Source organism: Hippocampus bargibanti, linkage group LG06, assembly GCF_051943395.1.
Source record: "Hippocampus bargibanti isolate YZ-2025 linkage group LG06, ASM5194339v1, whole genome shotgun sequence".
NCBI lineage: Eukaryota > Metazoa > Chordata > Actinopteri > Syngnathiformes > Syngnathidae > Hippocampus > Hippocampus bargibanti.
In genome coordinates this window covers 25,671,565-25,696,259 of record NC_142739.1, presented here as the reverse complement: position 1 = coordinate 25,696,259, position 24,695 = coordinate 25,671,565, and the positions used below count along the sequence as shown (strand labels likewise).

The following is a 24,695-nucleotide window of genomic DNA, read 5'->3' as shown; positions in this document are numbered from 1 at the left end:
GCATCATAGCGCAAGCAACCTGGACGCTGCGTTCAAACGCTCCATAAAACGCGCGAAACCACAACGCTTGGGTGTTTATGCAAATGCACTGCTAACCGAAAAAGCCGGAGACGGCTGAAGAGGAAAACAGGTTACCATCCAGGCGGAATTGGATTTCTACGCCGCCACCTTCCTGGATGGACTTATGGAAGAGGAGCGTAGCTGCCATCAGGAACAGGTTGAATATAGCAGGGGCCAGTACACAGCCCTGCTTCACCCTGACTTCCACAGGGAACGGGGAAGATTGCTGGCCACCAACAAGTACAGTTGCTTGCATGCCGCTGTGGAACTGTTTTAGGATGCCGAGAAATTTGGAGGGGACGCCAAATTTCTGCAGTATGGTCCAGAGAATGTCACGGTTAACTGTGTCAAATGCCTTTGTAAGGTCAATGAAGGTGATATAGAGGTCCTTATTTTGTTCCTTGCATTTCTCCTGAACTTGGCGCGCAGCGAAGATCATGTCCAGAGTGCTTCGATCCTTCCTGAAGCCGCATTGTGTCTCTGGGAGGATGTCTTCGGTAATGTGCGATGTAAGACGGAACAGCATTACTTTTGCAAGAATCTTGCCAGCAACAGAAAGTAGGGAGATGCCACGGCTGTTGCCACAGACTGACTTGTCCCCCTTCCTTTTGTAAATGGTGACAATGTTGCTGTCTTTCCATTCCTGAGGAAGTGTCCCGTTTTGCCAGATGTTGCAGATGAGGTGGTAAAGCTTCCGTGTCAGGAGATAACCGCCGCTCTTGAAGACCTCAGCTGGAAGTTCATCAGGGCCAGGGCTTTTGTTGTTTTTAAGGCTCCGGATTGCAGAGAGGACCTCTGTGAACTGAGGAGGTTCATCAAGGGAGGGAACTGTTGGAAGCTCTGGGAGGGAGTCAAGGACAGATGTGTCTGAAGGGTTTACTTGGTTGAGCAGGGAGTCAAAGTGCTCTGCCCAGCGCTCAAGTATTAGCTGTTTGTCCTTCAGTAGTACAGAACCGTCTGCAGATTTAACTGGGACAATGTGTTGTCTTCGTGGGCCGTGCAGGGATTTTACAGCATCATAGAAGGCGTGTGTGTTGTTGTTGTCTGCATGCCTCTGGATTTCTTGGGCCTTGCTGAGCCACCACTTGTTCTCCATCATCCTCAGCTGTTTCTGTGTTTCACCACGGATGGCCTTGTAGTGAGAGAGGAGAAGTGGAGAATGAGGGTTGGAGAGAAGTGTGGTATGGGCTTTGCGCTTGGCTTCCAGAAGCTCCTGTATGGCAGCTGAGCTGTTATCGAACCAGTCTTGATGACGTTTCTGAGTGAAGCCGATGGTCTCAGAGGCAGCTTGATGAATTGTTGTCCTCAATTTTTTCCACCTGCTTTCAACATCAAGGTCACCGTTACTGGTGTCGTTGTCCAGGCTGGCAAGTCCCTCTGCCAGCTTGTGGCGGTAGCTGGCTGCACATTCTGGGGACTCCAGGGCCCTGGTGTTAAGACGCCTTTGGGGCTGCTGTTTCTTATGAGGAGGTCGAATTCTCAGCTTGAGCCTGGACTTGATCAGTCGATGATCAGTCCAGCATTCAGCCCCACGCATGGCCCGCGTGATGCAGACATCATTTTGGTCCCGTTGCCTTGTGATGATGTAGTCCAGTAAGTGCCAATGTTTGGACCTGGGGTGCATCCATGATGTGATGTATTTCTTTTTCAGCTGAAAGATGGTGTTAGTTACAATCAACTGATGCTCAGAGCACAGAGTGAGGAGTCGGAGGCCATTGCTGTTTATTTTCCCCGTCCCGTGCCTTCCGATTACTTGTTTCCAGAGCCTGGCATCAGTACCTACTCGGGCATTGAAGTCACCCATCAGAACAAGTTTATCAGAGGCAGGGATTTTGGATATGGTAGCATCCAGGGACTCGTAGAAGGCATCTTTGGTGTTATCGTCAGCATCCAAGGTGGGAGCATAGGCGCTGATTAAAGTTGCGAAGCGACCTTTTACCAGGGGAATACGCCAGGTCATAAGCCGTTCACTGATGCCTTGGGGGGACTCGGGGATGTTTCTGAGTAAGCTGCTTTTCACAGCAAAGCCAACTCCATGGAGTCTTCGCTCATTCTCTGGGAGACCCTTCCAGAAGAAGGTGTAACCTTCACCAACTTCTGTGAGTGAATCCTCGCCTGAGAACCGAGTCTCACTGAGTGCGCCAATATCGATGTTGTACCTCCTTAGCTCATGTGCGATGAGGGCAGTTCGTCTTCGAGGTCTCTCCATCCCGTCTCGAGCATCGAGGAGGGTGCGAACATTCCAGGAAGCCAGGTTCATAGTCATGGGTTTGATTATATTTCGTTTTCGACCGCAGAGGGGGGATGCCTTGGTGGCTGCGGTGGGCCACCCAGGTGTGGTGGAACAAGCAATGTTTAGGTCACCTTTTCTAGACCCTTCCCCTATAAGGGGTGAGCAGTGCGGACCCTGAATAGGGCTGCTCAGACGCACAGGATGCTGCCGAAGGATAATGTTGCTCCATCCCATCTTCGCAACGACCATCAATCCTGTACCGCCCCTGTGTAGGATTCAAGCTAGAAGCTTCCAGTCACATCCATGACCTGCCCCCGTCACTTTATCCTATCGCCAGTGGACTTATATGGTGGAAGCTGAAACCTGCGCTACTAGTGGATTTAGTGTGAGGGACGGGGCGCGCAATTCCTTCCCCCACATACTTGGCCGCACTCACTGTATTCCAGTGGCAAGAGTGAAGACTCGAGACGACCTTCAGGTGAGTGCGGTTGCAAGGGGCTGCCGGTGGTCCGATCTGTTGGACTCCGCCTACGCCTACCCCTGGGTGCGGATTTGGGATCACTCTTTGTCTGGCCTCTACCCTCCGACCTGTTCGGCTTGGGTGACCCTGCCAGGAGTACAAGACTCCAGCCGACATAGCTCTCGGGGTCACGGAGACGCGCAAAGTGCCTCACCACGATAAGGTGGTGATCCCAGTCGAGGCACACACATATATATATACACACACACATACATACATATACATATATATATATATATATATACACACCAGGGATTTTTTTTCCCAGATCAACAAACATACAAGTGACAATGCTTCAGTCCGTCTGGTTTCCTCCATAAACAGCAATCAGGGAGAGAAAAAGTAACAGGCAAAATTTTTGTTCGTTGACGTTCCAAGTGTAAAAAATGAAGTTGAAAGCCTCTCAAGACATCCTTATGGAGCAATAAATTCCCAGCTGAGTGTAAACTTGGGAATTATCTGCTTTCAAACCTCGGGCCGAGAACTGCGGTGTCGTAAGCGGCAATTGTGTGTGTGTAATTAATGCCGTGTGTCCTTTCAATGCTGCTATTAAGCGCAGCATTGTCCTTGTCAGCGGGACAGACGGCAAGCTTTCACGCCCACGTGCAGCCCGCCAAGTCCAATTACAGCTGACATTTTTTGGGCTTTTTAACGGTGCCTTATTTGGAGTGGAATTTGGAAGAAAAAAATGAAGGAAGAAAATTGCTCCAGTGGTTGTAAAATTAGTAAAGATCCAAGGTGCTAGGCGACGTGCGCACCCCTCGTTTGCACTCAGCAAGCACAAAGTACACCTGAAGAAAAAAAAACACTTTTTGAACATCACACGGTGTTCCAGCTCCCTTTCGTGCACAATGTGGATGAATGTGCATTCCCCCCCCCTTTTTTTTAACTTGACCTTGATGAGCACCTTAATAGTCAGCGTAAATTAGTCCGAGACATTATGTATTCCTTTCATGGAAAGTGGCAACATGCTCCATTTTGTTAGCTTTTTCTACTCGGGTTGTCATGGCAACATGCGATTGATATCAGGCAGATGGCTTGTTTTCAACAATGTGATGCACCTCAAGAAGATGGTGGCCTGCGTCTGGCCACAGGTGCGCACACGACATCCTATTCAACACGATTGGCGTAAATTCAATTAAATATTCCACAAAGATGGCTGACTTGGAATAAAAAACACCACAAACTTGCTGCAAAAAAATAAATACTCCCACTCGGTCAACGTGATTCGACGCAGCAACAAACAGCAGAAAAATGGCAGCCATTTTTGCAGCGACAGTGCAGCGGCCATTAAAAAATAAAAATAATACAAAATAAAACCCACCACACAAAGATGGCTGACCCGCTGTCATGCTTTACACTCCACAAAGATGGCCGACACGCTGCCATTCTTTACACTCCACAAAGACGGCCGACACACTGGCATTCTTTACACTCCACAAAGATGGCCGAAACGCTGTCATTCTTTAAATTGCACAAAGATGGCCGACACGCTGCCATTGTTTACACTCTACAAAGATGGCCGACACGCTGCCATGCTTTACACTCCACAAAGATGGCCGACATGCTGCCATGCTTTACATTCCACAAAGATGGCCGACACGCTGCCATTCTTTACACTCCACAAAGATGGCCGACACACTGGCATTCTTTACACTCCACAAAGATGGCCGACACACTGCCATTGTTTACACTCCACAAAGATGGCCGACACACTGGCATTCTTTACACTCCACAAAGATGGCCGATACGCTGCCATGCTTTACACTCCACAAAGATGGCCGACACGCTGCCATGCTTTACACTCCACAAAGATGGCCGACACGCTGCCATTGTTTACACTCCAAAAAGATGGCCGACAAGCTGTTATGCTTTACACTCCACCAAAACAATGCAATAAAAGTGGCTAACATGCTACAACATGACGGCTGGTACTAAACATACACAACATAAAATAGTAGTGCGCATCTTGGGCACATTTTACTGTTTTTTTGTTTTTGGCGGGAAACTCCATTCAAAGGCTCCCATGTTAACACCGTAAATTTCTCTTTCCACCCTAAATATTTCTGCTTCCAATTTTGAGTTCTCTTATTTTCCCGTCCGTCTACCTGTTGTACCCATTCGCGCCGTTATGTAAATCCCATTGGCAGACGAAGTAACGCCTCTAGAAACGGAAAAGACGCCTCTTTGATGAGACTCAGTCTGGCCCGGGAGTAGTCGACGAAGGAAGCAAAGGAGGGGAAGGAAGACGAGCGAAGAGGAGGGTGTTACTATTCAAGCCAGTAGACAAGTTCGCCTCTTTGATTTCACAACTCCATGAATCATTGACGTCGGCGAAAAGACCCCCGCTGGCCAACTAAGCAAAAAGTTAAATGTGTTTGTTTTTTTTGATGTCGTTTCATCAAATTCCAATCTAATACTGCATTCTGTCAGGATGTCTGTGGTTGCGCTACATACTTCTCCTGCCAACTGAATGTTGTTGTTTTGTCTTTTTGGGTGGCGGCATCATAGCGCAAGCAACCTGGACGCTGCGTTCAAACGCTCCATAAAACGCGCGAAACCACAACGCTTGGGTGTTTATGCAAATGCACTGCTAACCGAAAAAGCCGGAGACGGCTGAAGAGGAAAACGTGTGGGAAGCCAACGAACGGTTTCCGACGGGCGAGGGACGCACTTATATCGAGTGGGAGGGAGACGGGGGAGTAAAAAAAAAAAAAAGGAGAGTGGGTGTTTGTTTCGGGCTGCTAAGCTAAGATCTGCTTCGGTTGTGTAGGAGGAACTGGGACGGAAGACGGCAGTGGTGTCAGGTAGGGCGAGAATAAAAAAAAAAAAACAGACAATTCAATCTGGTACGCTTTTATCACAGTGGACGGGTGGGGAAGGGGCTGCGTTCCAGGCAGAGATGAAAGCTGGAGACCTGGTGGGTGGCTTAATGGCGTTCAAACACTCTGTTTTTTTTTGCCTTAGTTGTGGAAGAATGCTAAGGCACCAAATGTACCAAATCCTGACCCAAACCAATTCAGAATAGACTGAATGCAAATCAGAATAGACTGAATGCAAATCAGCCCGGTGAAGCGGTGGTAGTGTATTGGCCTCACAGTGCAGAGGTCCCGGGTTCGATTCCGGGGTCGAGTCGTGTGCAGAAATCCCGGGTTCGATTCCAGGTTCGATTCCAGGTTCGATTCTGGGTTCGATGCCGGGTTCAGAAGTCCCGGGTTCGATTCTGAGTTCAATTCCGGGGTTGATTCTGGATCAAGTCAGTGTTCAGAAGTCCCAGGTTCGATTGCAGGTTCGGTTCCGGATTAATTCCGGGGTCGAGTTGGTGTGCAGAAATCCCGGGTTTGATCCCGAGTTCGATTCTGGGTTCGATGGCGGGTTCGATGCCGGGTTTGATACCGGGCTCGATTCCGGGTGCAGAAGTCCCGGGTTCGATTCTGAGTTCAATTCCGGGTCGAGTTGGTGTGCAGAAATCCCGGGTTCGATTCCGGGTTCGATTTTGGGTTCGATTTTGGGTTCGAGTCGGGGTGCAGAAGTCCCAGGTTCGATTCCGGGTGCGAATCCGGGTTAGATTGCGGCCGGGTTCGATTCCGGGTTCAATTCTGGATTAGATTCCAGGTTCGATTCCGGGTTCAATTCTGGATTCGATTCCGGGTTCAATTCTGGATTCGATTCCAGGTTCGATTCCGGGCTCGATTCCGGGTTCCATTTCAGGTTTGATGCCGGGTTCGATGGATGAATAGACCAAAGTAACATATATGTGACAGAACCAAACATGAGAAAACCTAATATATCCAAGCTAACGCTAACACACAGAGTGCTTCGCACCCTACTTAAAAAAAACCCTCAACATCCAATTGGAGCGCAATCACATCCGCGGCCATCAATCACACGCCTGGCCACATGTGCCCGGTTACACTAAAAGCTTACAAAAGATTCTCCCGTCAACTTTTGATGAATTGAAAGACAGGTTGGCAGTGGGGAAAAGGCCATTGAAGATGAAAAAAGACAACAACAAACCGATGAAAAGCGGTAAACTGGCGGAAAATTCCAAGGGAGTTTCAAGGCAGTTGTTGCGACACTCCGGTTCTCGCAATAAATCATGCAAGAAAAATAAATACAAAAATAGGTCACAAGTGGCTAAATTGAGTTTGGAAGGGCGTCCGCTAGGCTAGTTTAGCTAACTGCACCCGTAACCAAACTACCCGAACAAAAACTGCATGAAACCTTACCAGAACCACAACGAAAGGATGGGGGCAATGTGGGCATCAGGCCTGAGAAAATGCTTTTTGTCATTGAAGAATCTACTGTAATTGTACTTAAAGGACAAGCGACACCATTTTTTTTGTTTCCAAACTGACATCAGAAAAACGTTTTATAGGATCTAAAATACCCAAAACACGTAGCCTGATATTTTTAGTCAAATGCAAAACACCAATAAAAATGAGTTAAAATGTCCCAAAACTATTTCAAAATGACCCCGGAAATTGCGAGTTTCAGAAGGTCCCGCCCCCTGGTTCGTGACATCACGCCAGGACGTCTTTGCCCTGCTCTAGAATCAAAACAATGGCTTCAGATTCGGAGAATATGCTTTCTTGTTACTCGTCCAGTTATGAATATGATTCAAATAGTTCTGAAGAGGAAAGCATACATGTTTGCAATCGATTAAAGAAGTCCTTCTGTATCATTTTGAGGCGTCTGGACTCCAATGTAGCGCCCAGAAAATGCACAAGATGGCGCACAAGCTCCGTTGAAAATGGGCTGATTTGTCTGCTGGGAATTTGTGTCAACTGGTATCAAACAGTAGTCTTGCTGCAACACACAACGATTCACCATCGCGTTATTTATGTTTTTTGTTTCTAATTTCGCCATCAACACAAGTTTTCAGACCAAACAAAGTAGACAAAATGCATTGTGCGTCGCTTTCTCGGTCAGGGGCGTTCCTTCAGTGACGTCATATCAGGAATCGTCACCAACTCGAAAACAAGACTTCCTGAATATTCAGCGCGAGTCTTAAAACGTAAAATATAGCTATATGCGGTGGAATCTTTGTAGAATACGCTGAGTAGAAGTCATTTCAAGTGATTTTACAAATTATGGACACAACTTGTCCGGAGGCGTTGGTTCTCCTTTAAGCAACAGTAGGTGTCACCCTTGTTTGTTTTTTAGCCCAATTGAAAAAACTAATACATGTTCTGAAGGTTATTTTATATGTTGTAAATGTATGTTGTTTTTTTCAGTGATTCACTGGCCATGTTGTGTGTTGTGCCAGCTGTTGTCCTGCCCTGATGCCCCTGAAGACAAATGTGTCCTCCAGGTAGCAATACAAAGGTTCAAACAGCAGCTCTAATTTTGGAGCAAGCCCCCAAATCCCCACAGGGAAAGCTTTGCCATGGAAGGAAGAGCAGTTAGAGGTGACGTTGGAAACGTGGTCGTGAAAAAAAATCAATAAAAAATCAATAAATACAAATTCTCCATTCACTGAAGATGCCATCTCTTATTCAAGGAAATTGGCGTTTTCGTGTTTATTATGTTTGTTAAAGTCATTATAAGTGCCTTGCACGCTGGGTCCGAGAGGACATTAATTTCATCTGTGCTGTAAGTCATGCATATTAGCACATTTGTCAATAAATCTGACTTGGACTTTGGAGCTGCAGTCTTTTCATTCGACTCGAGAGGTATTCAGGGACGCCTCCCAAAAAACGGAAATTTACAACTACTTCAATGAAAATAGGAAAATTGAAAATAACGCATCAAAACACAAAATTAAGCAAGGAAATCAGAAAATAAATTTAATATGCCTAAATAAATGAATAGGTAAATAAAATAAGTTAATACACAAATAAATATATAGGCAAATATACATAATAAATGAATGAATAAATAAGTAAGAAAATAAATAAATACACAAATTAATAAATACATGAATACATAGGTAACTAAATAAATAAACAAATAGGTAAATAAAATAAATACACAAATAAATACATAGGTAAATAAATACATAATAAATACATAAATAAATACAAATTAATAAATAAATACATAGGTAACTAAATACAGTAAAGTCTCGTTATATCGATATTCAAGGGAGTCCGAAAAAATATCAATATAACCGGGACTATCGATATATCCGACCCTGTTTGCATGTAATTTTCTCCGTGCGTGCATAGAAATAGTATCGATATAACCGGGACTATCGATATATCCGATATCGATATAACGAGACTTTACTGTATATAAATATATAAATAGATAAATGCATAGATAAATGCACAAATAAATAACAAAATAAATAAATAGGTAACTAAAATAAATAAATATACAAATTCATAAATAAATACATCGGTAACTAACTAAATAAATATATAAATAGATAAATGCACAAATAAATCCGTTCCCCAAACAATGAAATGGCAGTGGACTTTTTTTGTCCTCTATTCCCCGCCCCCGGGGGATGGGGTGACAGAGAGCGAGAGAGAGAGAGAGAGAGAGAGAGAGAGAGTGAGGCCGTTCTCCAAAAATGAAAAATGGCGCAGTAGGGGGGGGGGGTAAACATTAAAGAGACAGGCAGACAGAGGGAGAGAGAAAGCACACACATGAAAGGGAGAGGACAGAGCTTGAAACAAGAAAAAAAGAAAAGGGGAAAAAAACAAGTAAAATGGTGGGAAAATGGATAGAAAACAGTGAAATTTGGACCCACTTCAACTTTGATAGTTCAAAAGTAGAGAGTAGACTAAAAGGTTAAATATCCCATCAATCAAGCTCCACAAATAACCCGCACAAAAAGCTATTAACCCAGCTAAACAGATCACAATTGATGAAGAACTAGATACAATTATCACAGAGAAAGCACCTACAGGGGATCATTCCTCAAGAAGGTTACGTTCCTCATCAAGTGTTTAATGCTGAGGAAACCGGACACTCCATTCCATCAAGCCATTAACGATTATCACAAAGCTAAATAAAATTACTTTATTGTACAGTTTATTTATTTAATCATAATACTATAGCACATTTATTATACATAAAATAAGGTATACAGTAAAGTCTCGTTATATCGATATCGGATATATCGATAGTCCCGGTTATATCGATACTATTTCTATGCACGCACGGAGAAAATTACATGCAAACAGGGTCGGATATATCGATAGTCCCGGTTATATCGATATTTTTTCGGACTCCCTTGAATATCGATATAACGAGACTTTACTGTATTTTATATAGTTTTAAGGCTTAGAAAATTAGAAAGTAGAAAATTATGTTTTATGGGGACGTGGGAACGAATTATTCTCGTTTTAATGGTTTCCTATGGCAAATAGATTTTTGGGATACACACTTTTCGCCTTACACACTCTGTCTGGGAACCAATTAAGTTCATAAACCAAGGTCCCACTGTATATTGTAATGAGGGTGAAACTAATCTTACCGACAAATCGGGTGTTATTCGTTTTGATAGCTTGACTGCCTTACTCCACCGTTGGCAGTAATTCCAAAGTTAACATTCCACCGAGCAAATCCATCACGTGATTGGTTGACGCATATGCTCCAAATTAAAAAAAATAAAATAATAAAACGTCAATTCCAGGTATTCCGTAATGAAAGAAAAACTCCAGCTTCCACTTCCAAGGCAATACAAAAAAAAATAAAAAAATCTGGATGATTCCAATTATTTCTTGCTAGCAAGTAGCATGATATAATCAGACTCCTTCAAAACAAAAGAGGATTGAGAGAGTTCAACAGTAGAAGTGCCACACACGTTTTTTCTTTTCAATGGGAGAAGTTACAAAAAAATAAAATAAATCGGGCAAATTGTTGCAGGTTAGGATGACAGGACGGAACTGCCAGGTGCGCCCCAAAGTGGCACAGTGTGCGTCGCCTCCTCCTAGTTTGTCCGCTTTCCTACTTTCTAAGTAGGCCACTGCTCACGATATGCACGCATCTCTGTCATCATCAGCATTCGTTGAGGGGAAGAGAAACAAATCCAGACGTTAGAAAAGCAGGACGACAAGCGAAATGATGAAGAGGAGGCGCGGCCGCTCCTCGCGGCATCTCGCTAAAAGGGGAGGGTAAGCGGAGCGTCCGCCGAGGTGGCTCATCCTTCACACGGCCCAAAGTAGAAGGACGGCGGCGCACCGCCACAATGCCAAACAAGAGAAAAAAGAGTCAAGGTTGTCCTCCGCCGTGCACGGTTAGTCCCTCAGGCGAGCGCTGCTCGGGAAACGTGCCCGCGAGGTGCCCAGGCCGCCAACAGCCTGCCGCGTAGTTGTGGAACACATCCTGCCTTCACAGGTCCGCTATGGCGCTACAGCCACTCTCTCACTCGATGGAGCCAACTCTCTCTCTCTCTCTTGGTTTCTTTCTCTCTCTCTCTCTCTTTCTTTCCGTCTCTCTCTCTCAATCTCTCCCTTTCTCTCTTTCTTGATCTCTCTCTCTCGGTCTCTCTCTCTCTCTCCCAATGTCCCTCTCTTCCTCTTCATCTCTCTCTCGTTCTCTCTCTCTCTTTCCCTCTCTCTCTCCCTCTTTCTTTTCATCTCTCCACCCTTTCTCTCTCTCGGTCTCTCTCTCTCTCTCCCAATCTCTCTCTCTCTCTCTCCCTCTCTCTTTCAATCTCTCCCTTTCTCTCTTCCTTGATCTCTCTCTCTCTCTGTAGGTCTTTCTCTCAGTCTCTCTCTCTCTCCATCTCTCTCTCTCTCTCTGTCCATCTCTCTCTCTCTCTCTCTCTCTCTCTCTCTCTCTCTTTCCGTCTCTCTCTCAATCTCTCCCTTTCTCTCTTCCTTGATCTCTCTCTCTCTCTCTCTCTCTCTCTCTCTCTCTCTCTCTCTCTCTCTCTCTCTCTCTCTCTCTCTCTCTCTCTCTCTCTCTCTCTCTCTCTCTCTCTCTCTCTCTCTCTCTCTACAGATCTCTCTCTCTCTCTCTCTCTCTCTCTCCATCTCTCTCTCTCCATCTCTCTCTCTCTCTCTTTCCGTCTCTCTCTCAATCTCTCCCTTTCTCTCTTCCTTGATCTCTCCCTCTCTCTGTAGATCTTTCTCAGTCTCTCTCTCTCTCTCTCTCCCCCCCCCCTCCCTCTGTCTCCCCCAACTCTCTCTCTCTCCATCTCTCTCTCTCTCCGTGTCTCCCCCCTCCGTTTTTCTTACCGCCTCTCTTGCACACTCTCTCAATCTCTCACTCTCTCCCTTTCTTTTTAATGTCTCTCTCCCTCACTGTCCTCTCTATCTCTCTTTCTCTCTCGATCGTTCTTGATCTATTTCTTGATCTCTCTATTGATCTCTCTCGGTCTCTAACTCTCTCAATCTCTCTCTCTCTCTTGATCTCTCCATCCCTCTATCCCTCGAACTCTCTCTCTCTCCTTCTCTCTCTCTCTCTCTCTCTCTCTCTCTCTCTCTCTCTCAGCATGGCGAGCGCAAAAAAAGGGGCCGGGGTTGGTTGCATTCCCGCTGGTACCAAACTGCTTTACTTACTTCTCATCCTCCATTTTTTTTTACCCACTTCTGTGTTCAGATTCAATCACCCAAAGGATGTTATGAACACAGAAAGCTCATTTGCATATCCGATGACAATCGCTCATTTTTGTCAATTCTTGTTGCATGACAAGATACGGACCGAGTATGTTACTTGAATTGAATTAAAAAAAAAAAACGCTTTGTGGAACTTGAAAGAAGTGTCACACAGCTAAATGACTTGCCTCCATGCGTTTCCATGACGATGACTTTTTAACTTCATGGCTCTGTGTCGGGAGTCAAGCACTCAGTCTCCATTTCGTACTCACACCCGAGGCAGTTTTGATTGTTGTTCACTAAAAAGACATTTTAAATATCCCCGCATCGTCAGACTCGGAATTGCTACCGAATTTTGCGAATAATTACTCTCCTGCTACATCACGCGACGAGGTTGTGGGGAGGAACCCCGGCCCAGATGTCGGCCATTTGGGGAGGTAGCGCGGCGAAGGCCGTCACAGCGACGTCAAGGTGGCTAAAAATATCATTTGCGTGGCCACAAGCCTCGGTCCCGTCACAGATTTGCTGGTATCGGGCTAACGTTCGCCTTTTCTCACTGTGTGTGTGTGTGTGTGTGCGTGTGTTTGTGTGTTTGTATGATTAGTCTTGTGAGGACCACTAACATTTTAGACCATACGTAGTGAGGACATTTTTGAAAAGTGAGGACCTTTTGGCCGGTCCTCAAAAGTTTTTCATTCTAGAGGCTTCTAGAGGGTTTATATATGCATCTGCTAAAGTTTCAGAAAGCTCCTCAGAAATTCACCCAAAATGTTTTTTGGTGTGTATTTTCATTTCACTTGGATACACACACTTTTTACTCACTGTGTGTGTTTATGTGTGTGTATGTGCATGGTTAATGAGAAGAAAAAGTTCATACCACAAAAAGTAAAACGATATTTTAACCAAAATCACTACATGGGTGAGGACTTTGAATGTACCCATTCAGAAAACTCACTCCGGCTGTTATTTCAGTTTCAAGTCCACTTTTTATTGCTTTGTTTTTAAAGAAGTTAAAATGGGAAATGCGGTGACATTTAGTGCTCAAATGGAACACTGGTTCTTCTCTAAACTTATCAGCAATGGTGGTCCTCGCTCCTTATCTGGAGTTATCCGGACCTCACAAAACCGTTGAAACAGGAATGCGTGTGTGTGTGTGTGTGTGTGTGTGTGTGTGTGTGTGTGTGTGTGTGTGTGTGTGTGTGTGTGTGTGTGTGTGTGTGTGTGTGTGTGTGTGTGTGTGTGTGTGTGTGTGTGTGTGTGTACATGAGGCTCACTCTTCATACCGTGTGACTTCTCTGTCATTATTTCCATGGTTACCATTAAGTCTGCTGTACTAGCAAAGCATCGCCCTCACTCCCTTTTGTATGAGCAAAATAAATAAATACATGAATAAATAAATAAAAATAAATAAATAAATAACCGACGTCATTCAGAAGGTGAACTAGATAAGAAAAAATATTACACCCCAAAAAAAATGGTTAGCAATATCCGAGGTTCAAAGATACAACACTTCCTATTCAAACGGTACCCATAGCAGTGAGAAAATCAATTCCAGCTCGAGGCAACTGGAAGAAGTTGACACATGCGAAAGAGTGATAGCCACTGCGCTAACGCGGCTAGCCTGCGGGGGCAGGGGGGCGGGGGTTAAAGTCTCACTCAATTCAGTCATCGAAAGGTTTTTTTAAAAAGACAAACCGTGAAGCCTTCATCCCAAAAGAGATACATCAGACAAACCATTCACTCGACAATCACGAATGCTAACTGCAAAAACTGAAAGCTAGCTAAACTTTGTAGCATTCAAACATGATAGATCGTTGTGATATTCTCGTGTAGAAACATGGCGGCATTCGATGTGGAAGCCCATTTTCTTTAAAGTTCACAAAAAAGACATTCAACTTGACAAAACTAACTTCAACAAAGCAGAGAATGTGTTAAAGCAATCAAGTAATACCAATAATAATAATAGATTAATAAAAATGGCAATAGCTTGTAGTAGACGTACACATTCCACCATGACATCCCTGATCCACTGCTAAAAAGGATGCTTGGATCCTCTCTTTCATCTAGAACTGTTTCATATCACAAAGAGGGTACAGCGAGTGCTGAGGAATGAATGACTCTCTGTGACTTTGTGTTGTCATATTGTTTGTTATTTTGGTTTCTTTCCCCAAGATGGCGGCGCGTGAATACTCAGCGGGTCCTCTCTCTCTCTCGGCAAATTGGCGTTTTCGTGTTTATTATGTTTATCAAAGTCATTATAAGTAACTTGCGCTGGGTCAGAGAGGGCAGTAATTTCATCTGTGCTGTATGTCATGCATATTAGCATATTTGACAATAAAGCTGTCTTTGACAAGTGTGCTAACTAGCCATGCTCAGGAAACCTCATTCCATTCACTTTCTGATAAAAGACAAACAGCGACTGCTCCCAGATCGCTTCTTACCAAAATGTCCTCGAGAATGCGCTACTACACGTGATATAGTTGAGGAATTGAATGTTTTACATCTCAATTAGCTGCTTGATAAACTCGGTAACTGACTAAATTGCTACTCGGAGCTAAAAGCAACCTTGTAGAGAATGTATTTGAATAAGTTGTGGATTTTATTAAGTGTCATTTACTATTTTTGGGAAGTAAGACAAAAAAATGACACATAATACGAGTGCTCAATCCGCTTTATTAGAACACTTTTTGGATTTACTCAAGGGTACGGAAGAGGATTAGGGCCACTGAAGTAAAAAAAAAAAAAGGTTGACAAGATTCTTACTTTAATCTCAGACAATGACAACAACCCTGGCACTGGAGTGAACACATTTTTGCACACCGTCTGCCAGTGAATGAGTTAATTTCAGAATTCTACACAGAAAAAGCAATTTTAAATAGGTCGGTTTTGAGATGGCTATCTATTTGCTTCGATGGAACATTCCTGTACGACTGAGAGTTTACACAGACGTCATCCATCTTTTGTATTTATTTCATTATCACAGTTTATTTTTTGAGGCAGTTGGGCACTGGGCTAGCATACTATCGCTAATTGCAAGATTAGCGAGATTATTTTTTTAATTGTAAAGTGTCCCTGGGTGCTTTAAAAGGGGCTTGTAAATTACAATATATTATTATTATTATTATTATTATTATTATTATTATTATTATTAAGATGAAATTTGCTACAACGGAGATGATGAACTCCCCCCTCTGTCGCTGTCAATCAAAAGTGTCCCTAATATTATGTCCTGACTGCCTTTCTTATCTGGCAGAGTGCAAGGAAAATGCTGTTCCTGCTTTCAAAGAGAGCAAGAGAGATTCAAATGTCCTTACGGTGCAGAAATGACCTCCATGCACACGCATACACGGACATGGACACAGACCATGCATGAATTGGGTATGCCTTGAGGTGACAGCTTTGCACTGTGTTGGCCTGACAACTGTCGCCTTCGTCTTTTCATCCTCACCATCCTCTTTAATTTCGAGCAAACTGGAACATCTAATGGCCACACACACACACACACACACACACACACACACACACACACACACACACACACACACACATACATATATATATATATATATATATATATATATATATATATACACACACAGTAAAGTCTCGTTATATCGATATCGGATATATCGATAGTCCCGGTTATATCAATGCTATTTCTATGCACGCACGGAGAAAATTACATGCAAACAGGGTCGGATATATCGATAGTCCCGGTTATATCGATATTTTTTCGGACTCCCTTGAATATCGATATAACGAGACTTTACTGTATATATATATCATGCATATCATGTACACACACACATATATACATATTCTCACAGAGCAGCAGGTGCACAGGGGGCATGCGGAGATTTGAGATTTGTCACCCAGACCAAGCGTGATAAAAAAAAAGACAAAGAAAAAATAGATAGATAAATAAATGAATGAATGAATCACAACTAAATAAATAAATGAATATATAAATACACAAATAACAGAATGAATGAATAAATTAATTAATTAATATACAAATAAATAAATAAATAAATAAATAAATAAATAAATAAATAACCAAACCAACCAAATAAATGAATAAATACATACATACATAAACAAATACCTAAATGAAGAAATTAATAAATGAATACATAAATACCTAAGTAACAGAATAAATGAATAAATAAATACATAAATATACAAATAAACTAAAAAATAAATAAATATACAAATTACCGAATACATTAATACATAAATACATACATAAACAAATTCCTAAATGAATAAATTAATAAACGAATACATAAACACCTAAATAACAGAATCAATGAATAAATAAATGAACTAATAAATAAATTGAGTTATCTATTAACTAGCTAGCTAGCTTTCTATCTATTTGACTTATTCTGGGTTGAGTGAACGCTGACGCGCGTGGCTTCCGCTGCTCACCCACGGAAAAACTGACCCAGTGATTGTAAAGTGACCTTGAGAGTTTTGAAAGGCATTTAGAAATGAAATGTATTCTTATTATGATGATGATGATGAAGATGATGATGATTATTATTATTATTATTATTGTTATTATTATTATAAATAAATGAATATATAAATACATACATAAGTGAAGACATAAATAAATAGGTTATCATTAGATTAAAATATATATAGAATTTCATAATAAAAAAAATGTATTCTTCGTACCGCGTAAGTCAATACATGTCCGCCATATTCACATGCGCCATGTATGCGGTTTGCGCAACGCATGCCGCCACGTCGCCATTGACAAAGACGATAACGCTGCCACGTTAGCATGCCGTCGTCATGCCGACCGCCCACTTTCAAAGCATACACCCTCCCTTCTCGCAAAATGCTCATTCTTTTCTGGTCGAGCGGATGCGCAGGCGGTAGCATCAAGGTCGCGCAGCATTGTCGGCTTTCACTGCCGACGCTTCCGCTTTACCGAGGCCGAAATATGTTCCGCCGATCTACCCAATCTCTTTTTTTTTTTTTTCCCCATCAATGGACGCGACAGCTTCCTGTTTACTTTTGAATTTAGCTCATCGCAGACGTGTGAATGACATCTTTGATCCACCATTAAAAGAGATACTTTGATTCTTTCCTCTTTCATCTAGAACTGCTTTGAACAACAAAGCGGGAAAAATGGTTCCGATTGCGTGACTGTCCGTGTTTTATGTGATTTTATGTTAATTCACATTAATCACATTAAAAAATTAACCATCAGTACAAAAAAAATGAGTCCTCTGTTTCGAATGGAAGTAAATCTAATCCAATCCAATCCAATATGCTCCCTCTTACAAGTATCAGTCAAGCGGGAAGCGGCAGCCTTATGGGCCAACTGGAAATACTTAATGGATGACTCGCTAACTCCAAAGTAAAGTGCATGACAGTAATCCAGTCGGCATTACCAAATCAAGTGAACTCATCATTGACAACTACAAATGTTCAAGTATCGCCTTTATTTCCATTTGACCGACCCAACATCAACAGCATAAAACACGCGGGGACGAGTTCCAAACTTTATTATTCCAAGTTGAATGTACGACTCTTCATTGTCTTTATTTTTGGATTGCGCAGTCGAAGCTGAAAGCTAATGAGGCTGATATAAGAATGTCTGCTTCCTGCTGTGATAAGTACTCATTTACACCCAAAGCGAGTATCATCAAAAAATTTGATCGTGCGCTTATTTTTTCATGAATCGATACCATCCGTCAGCGCCGTTTCGATAATTTAGCGACCAAGCTAAAGTGATGAAGAAATGTTTTTTCACCAATATATTTTTCATCAACCACAGAGGCGACCTGAAAAATGGAAATAACGGCGTTGACGCTGTCTTTGAGGTGTTTATGTAAAGCGTCGGTCGGGCGCATGTGGCTGTTACATCACCAGGCTCGTCTTTCACCCCCGTGGGCCGCAGCCATATTATCAGACTTTAAGTGGGAAAGCGGCCGAGCGAGTGCCGGCCCTCGCGTTGAGTGACAGCTGCTCCCTCCTCCCAGACAAAAAGAAAGACCATAACGCACCTCATCTTGCTGGCAAACTGATACACAAACACCTGCATTCTGCACACCTGCATTCTTGTTTTCCACTGTGTTGAGTGTGATTAACATGAAAAATAAAAATAAAAATGTTCTGAAATGTTGCAGACCCAAAATGAGTCACTGATGATCACTGAATATTCTCCACCGTCAATTTCAAATTATGTCGCATTTTTGAATAAAGGGATCCTAAATTCTTGTAATCGTCATTCCAATGCTGAAAAAAAATAATGGTGGCGGGGAGTGGGGGGTGACATATTGGATTTTTTTTAATCAGTTGGCTCCATGCGACTAGACGACTCACTCAGACTCTCGCTCTGACTCTCACTCTGACGCTCTGACTCTCGCTCTGACTCTCACTCTGACTTTGACTTTCAGACTCTCAATCTGACTCTCAGACCATCACTCTGAATCTCATACATTCACTCTGAATCTCAGACATTCACTCTTCACCTCAGACCATCACTCTGACTCTAACTGACTCAATCTAACTCTTGCTCACACTGTTGATTTGACTATCGCTTTGAATCTCGCTTTGACTTTGGCTTTCAGTCTGACTCTTACTCTGAGTCATAGAGTCGGTGTGACTCTCAGTGTGACTCTCAGCGGGACTCTCAGTGTGACTCTCAGTGTGACTCTCAGTGTGACTCAATGTGACTCTCAGTGTGACTCTCAGTGTGACTCAACGTGACTCTCAGTTTGACTCTCAGTCCGACCCTCAGTCCGACCCTCAGTCCGACCCTCAGTCCGACCCTCAGTCCGACCCTCAGTCCGACCCTCAGTCCGACTCTCAGTCCGACCCTCAGTCCGACCCTCAGTCCGACCCTCAGTCCGACCCTCAGTCTGAATCTCTCGCCGACTCTCACGCCGACTCTCTCGCCGACTCTCTCACCGACTCTCAGATTCTCTCCGACTCTCTCTCCCCGACTCCCTCTCCAACTCTCTCTCCAACTTTCTCTCCTACTCGCTCCCTAACTCTTACTCCGACTCTCACTCCGACTCTCACTCCGACTCTCACTCCGACTCTCACTCCGACTCTCTCCAACTCCAACTGCGACTCTCACTCCGACTGCAGCCGAAAGTTTCACTTCTGCCGTTCGGCGCCCCTTAGAAATTCAGCGCAGCGCGCAGCGGCCCTCCCTCAGATGTTCTGCTGATCCCATCTGGCTTGAGTTCTGCTCGCCTTCACGCCCATCGGTTAATTAGTATGCGCCGCTGAGCGGGCGTGCGGGTGAGAAAAGACAAGCTCCTGACCCTTCTGACAATGTGGGGAACCTTTGACTTCACAAAGCCTCTGCTTTGCAACACTCGGAATCGTCTACTCAGCGAGTTGACATACACTCGTAAATCAGACGTTGCTTCTCAATTCAAGCGCCACGGCATGATTTTTAAATAGCTCAGGAAACAACCCATGGATACAATGACAGTACCCCCAAAAAATAAGGGAAAAAAGGGATAGGTTCAACAAGAGAGTGTCTTCAAGTTGCCTTGTTTCGTCTTCATTTTTCCAGATACAGTGACACCTCGGTTTACGAACGCCTTGGCTTACGAACTTTTCGGTTTACGAACGTTAAATTTATCTTGGCATACTAACTATTTTTCGAGATACACACGGAGCTGCCTCAATGAGTGATGTGTCGTTCGCGAACGAGCCCGTTGTCCTAACAAGAAGATGGCAGCCAGCTTGTTTTGGTCCTCTATTCCCCAACCCCAGTCATCGATTAAAGCCATGTGATTGGTCAAGAACGCAGTAGTGAAGGGAGGTGGTTTAAACATTAAAGAGACAGGCAGACGACAGAGAGTGACAAATGGATAGAAAACAGTGAAATTTGGACTCGTTTCAACTTTGATAGTTCAAAGGCAGAGTGTAGACTGCAAGGTTAAAATATCCCATCAATCAGGCTCCACAAACAACCCGCACAAGCCATCTGTACACTTGATGCAAAAAGCTATCAACCCAGCTAAACAGAACACAATTGATGAGGAACTAGGTAAAATTATCGCAGAAAAAGCGCCTACAAGGGATCATTCCTCAAGATGGTGAAAGAAGAAGGCTACGTTCCTCATCAGGTGTTCAATGCTGATGATACCGGCCACTCCATTCCATCAAACCATCAACGACCATCACAAAGGTAAATAAAACGACTTGATTATACAGTACAGTTTATTTCTTGAATTATAATACCATAACACATTTATTGTACATCAAATAAGGTATATTTTGTGTAGTTTCAAGTCTTAGAAAATTAGAAAGTAGAAAATTATGTTTTATGGGGACCTGGGAACGGATTATTCTCATTTTAATGGTTTCCTATGGGAAATTATTTTTGGGGATACACACTTTTAGCCTTACACACTCTGTCTGGGAACCAATTAAGTTCATAAGCCAAGGTATCACTGTAACAAATTTTACTTCTCAAATTCGATGTGAATATTTTGGATTCACTTCACATCCACATTTGGGTAAAAAAAAGTGGCTGCTTGGATTGCAGCGCAGGCCAACGCCATCAAGGTCAAAGACGGAGGGCTTTGACACAACAACAACAAATGCAATTAATAAATGCAGAAAAATATGGCGACGTTAAGAATAACAAAGAGACAAAAGGCAAGCCCAATCGGTGCGCTTCAGCTAAGAACTTTGAGTGATCAAAATTAAATAAATACAGGTAACATCCGACTTACGACCAGCTCGACTTACGACCACCCATACTTACGACCACGACCTCCAGACCCTATTTTAAAAATGTTAATTCTCCGCCTGGCACCGCAACGCGTTAGCAGACCGGCAACGTGTACAACAATTTTGGCTAGCCAGCGAGCATCTCACTCTCGCACAGCAATCGACCGTGCGATGGCACCAGAGGAGGGGGAGTTTGCCAGGCATTTAGCCTCCGAGTCTCTATTCAACATTTTGAATGGATTTCGACTTACGACCATTTTGACTGACGACCGTTTGGTCAGAACGGAACTCGTTCGTAAGTCGGATGTTACCTGTAATAGTGTCATATCGGTGGATGAAAATGAGGAAAGGGGGCAAAAAAAGTGGCCAACATCAAACCCCACATTTTACTGTTTACCCCAACATCCAAATAAAGTGACTCGGGCATTTTCGAGTCATCATTTTAGCACCTGGAGTCGAATTTCATATCTCTATAACGATGGCCGTAAAATGACTGCGGACAAAGGAAATGAATGAAAGTTCATGGACGCACTCATTCCCTACCCCCCCTAATCACTTCAACTCATTTTTAAGTGGACATTTTATGGAACTCTTTTCACACAGTATATCAAAACGCCCTCCAAGGCATCAGAGAGTAGGAAAGAAGGGAAATTATGCAAAACGAATCCAATCAAGTACACAGGACACCCGAAGCTAAAAATAGCCCCAGTGACACAAAGTAGGATAAGGACAGACAAAAAAACCCTGGTCTGGGAAACAATTCACCTGAAGGCCGAACAAGTAACAAGCAGCTGTAAAACCCGCAAAGAAATCGACAGAATGTCGCTGTTGTCGTCATTGTTGTCGCTAGGTGACCAGTCCGCTAGCAATCGACGCTAACGCAGGTCCATCCATTCATTTTTCGCCGCTTATCTGAGGTCAGGTCTTTTGTTGCATACTCACCCATCTCGGGATGGTGTCGTCCCTCAACGGGAACGCTGACCGTTCGGCGCAGCAGCTTGTTCCTGTGCGACTCCGAGCGCCTCTCGCGCATCAGCAAAGGGTGGACCTGCACGTACAAAACGCCATGAAAAACCTTTTTTTTTTGTCTGCCAGAAACACACGTGACGGTGAGCAAGGTTCGAGTTAGTCAACCATTTGTCGTTCTGCTGATTTTTGACGTTATTGTTTTTTTGTATGATTTCAGTGGTGCTTTGAGATAAGAGCACCTTGATGCACTTTTTTAGATATGCGAGAGTAGGTCAGCTGATTTATTTTTTAATGTTTCAATTTTTCTTTTGTCTTTAGATATAAGATACAAAGAAAGACCAGTACGTTTCAGATTGCCGTGACTAAGGGGATGCCTTGAGATAAGAACATAATAATGTACTTTTTCTAAAATCAGAGTTTCGGATGGCTGATTGATTTTTTTTCAATTTTTCAATTTCCTGTTGCCATAGAAATGGTCAAATAATCCACTCTGAATTTGATTAATAATCCTGGACTAAACGTGAAAGAGCTCCCACAAACAGTGATACCTCGGTTTACGAACCCCTTAGCTTACGAACCTTTCGGTTAACGAACGTTAGATTTATGAGAATTTTACCTTGGCATACGAACTATTTTTCGGGATACAAACGGAGCTGCCACAATGACTGATGTGTCGTTCGCGAACGAGCCCATTCTTCTAACAACAAAATGGCAGCCAACTGTTTTGGTCCTGTATTCCTCGCCCCAGTCTTCGGTTAAAGCCATGTGATTGGTCAAGAACGCAGCAGTGAGGGGGCGGGGGTGGTTTAGACATTAAAGAGACAGGCAGACAACAGTGCGAGGTTAAAACATCCCATCAATCAGGCTCCACAAACAACCCGCACAAGTCATCTGTACACTTGATGCGAAAAGCTATCAACCCACCTAAACAGATCACAATTGATGAAGAACTAGATACAATTATCACATAGAAAGCGCCTCCAAGGCATCATTCCTGAAGATGGTGAAAGAAGAAGGCTATGTTCCTCATCAAGTGTTTAATGCTGAGGAAACCGGACCATTAACGACCATCACAAAGGTAAATAAACTGACTTTATCGTACAGTACAGTTTATTTCTTTAATCATAATACTATAGCACATTTATTATACATGAAATAAGCTATATTCTGTGTAGTTTTAAGGATTAGAAAAAAAGAAAGTACAAAATTATGTTTTATGGGGACCTGGGAACGGATTATTCTCATTTTAATGGTTTCCTATGGGAAATTGTTTTTGGGATACACACTTTTCGCCTTACACACTCTGTCTGGGAACCAATTAAGTTTGTAAGCCAAGGTCCCACTGTATCTTCTTCACTTGCCAAAATTGTGCTTTTCATGTCAATTCCAGTACTGTCTGTCCACGTCTTTTTTGTCTTTTTTTTTAAACTTTGAGTCATAAAGTGAGTCAGCTTGCTCTACACGACGTAGCGAGACCACTGATGGGGAAACACCTGCAGGCTTATTTTACACAGCGGGAGGCGGAACGCGACAGGTGGCAGTTGGGGGGTGGTTGCAGACAGGGGGGGGTTAATAAATATTTAAATAAATAAAACATTTTTTCTTAATAACCTACAAGAAGCGGAAGCTGAAAAGCCAATTACTCTAAGTTTCAAGGGACGGAAAAACATTTGAAAATTTGAATAAAAAAAGATAACGCTTAGAATAAGAATTCTACTGAGCTCTTTTTTTTTTTTGGGGGGGGGGGGGCAGAAAATTGCAACTTCCTCTACAAGATATTTGAACTACAGGAATAGGCATATTCGGGATGTTGTTATTCGCCTCCACGGTACTAGTTTGACTTTTTCCCACAAAATTTTGCGAGTTTTTACACGTAACATTTCAACAGTATAGAAGACAGTGCATTTTTGGATACAAATGAATCCTCGTCGTATTATTTTTCACCGACTGGATGTGACTAAAAAACCTGAGAAGGATTTTCAATGATGGGAAAAAAAAATTCTGAACAAGCCTTCAAAGTAAGACATTCAAGGCACAAAAGCATTTTTTTTTGTCATCCGATTGTGATGCAAATGCCCGTTGCGGCTGGCGGGAAACATGTTATGCATGCTCATTTTTTCTAAAGTTGCAAAACACAGTGATACCTTGGCTTACAAACTTAATTGGTTCCCAGACAGAGTAAGGCGAAAAGTGTGTATCCCAAAAAATAATTTCCCATAGGAAACCATTAAAATGAGAATAATCCGTTCCCAGGTGCCGATAAAACATAATTTTCTACTTTCTAATTTTCTAAGCCCTAAAACCTTATTTTATTTATAATAAATGCGCTATGGTATTATATTTAAAGAAATAAACTGTACTGTGTCAAAAAGTCGTTTTATTTACCTTTGTGATGGTCGTTGATGGCTTGTTGGAATGGAGTGGCCGGTTTCATCAGCCTTAAAGGGCAACCGACGTCACTTTTTTGTTTTTTTAACTGACATCAGAAAAACGTTTTATAGCATCTAAAATAGATAAAATTGATTTTTTTTTTTTGGGTGTCACTAATTTCTTTTACGAGGCAGTCCGGAAAACACCAACATTAAAGAGCAAAATGGTGGTGCCTTCTATCGTAATTTGTTAGCCTACACCAGGGGTGTCAAAGTCATTTTTTGCCGCGGGCCACATTGTAGTTATGGTTTCCTCTCGAGGGCCGTTA

General features: G+C 43.0%; 1 protein-coding gene across 14 annotated transcripts in view; it reads right to left on the bottom strand.

Moving 5' to 3' along the window:
- Nucleotides 1-24,695, bottom strand: part of syngap1b (synaptic Ras GTPase activating protein 1b) — a 103,546-nt gene that overhangs the window by 52,813 nt on the left and 26,038 nt on the right. For all 14 annotated transcript variants that reach the window (XM_088998366.1, XM_088998364.1, XM_088998374.1 and 11 more), the window contains one exon: nucleotides 21,971-22,076. In XM_088998366.1, the coding sequence (XP_088854492.1) occupies nucleotides 21,971-22,076 (106 nt within the window). The remainder of the gene's footprint in view (nucleotides 1-21,970; nucleotides 22,077-24,695) is intronic.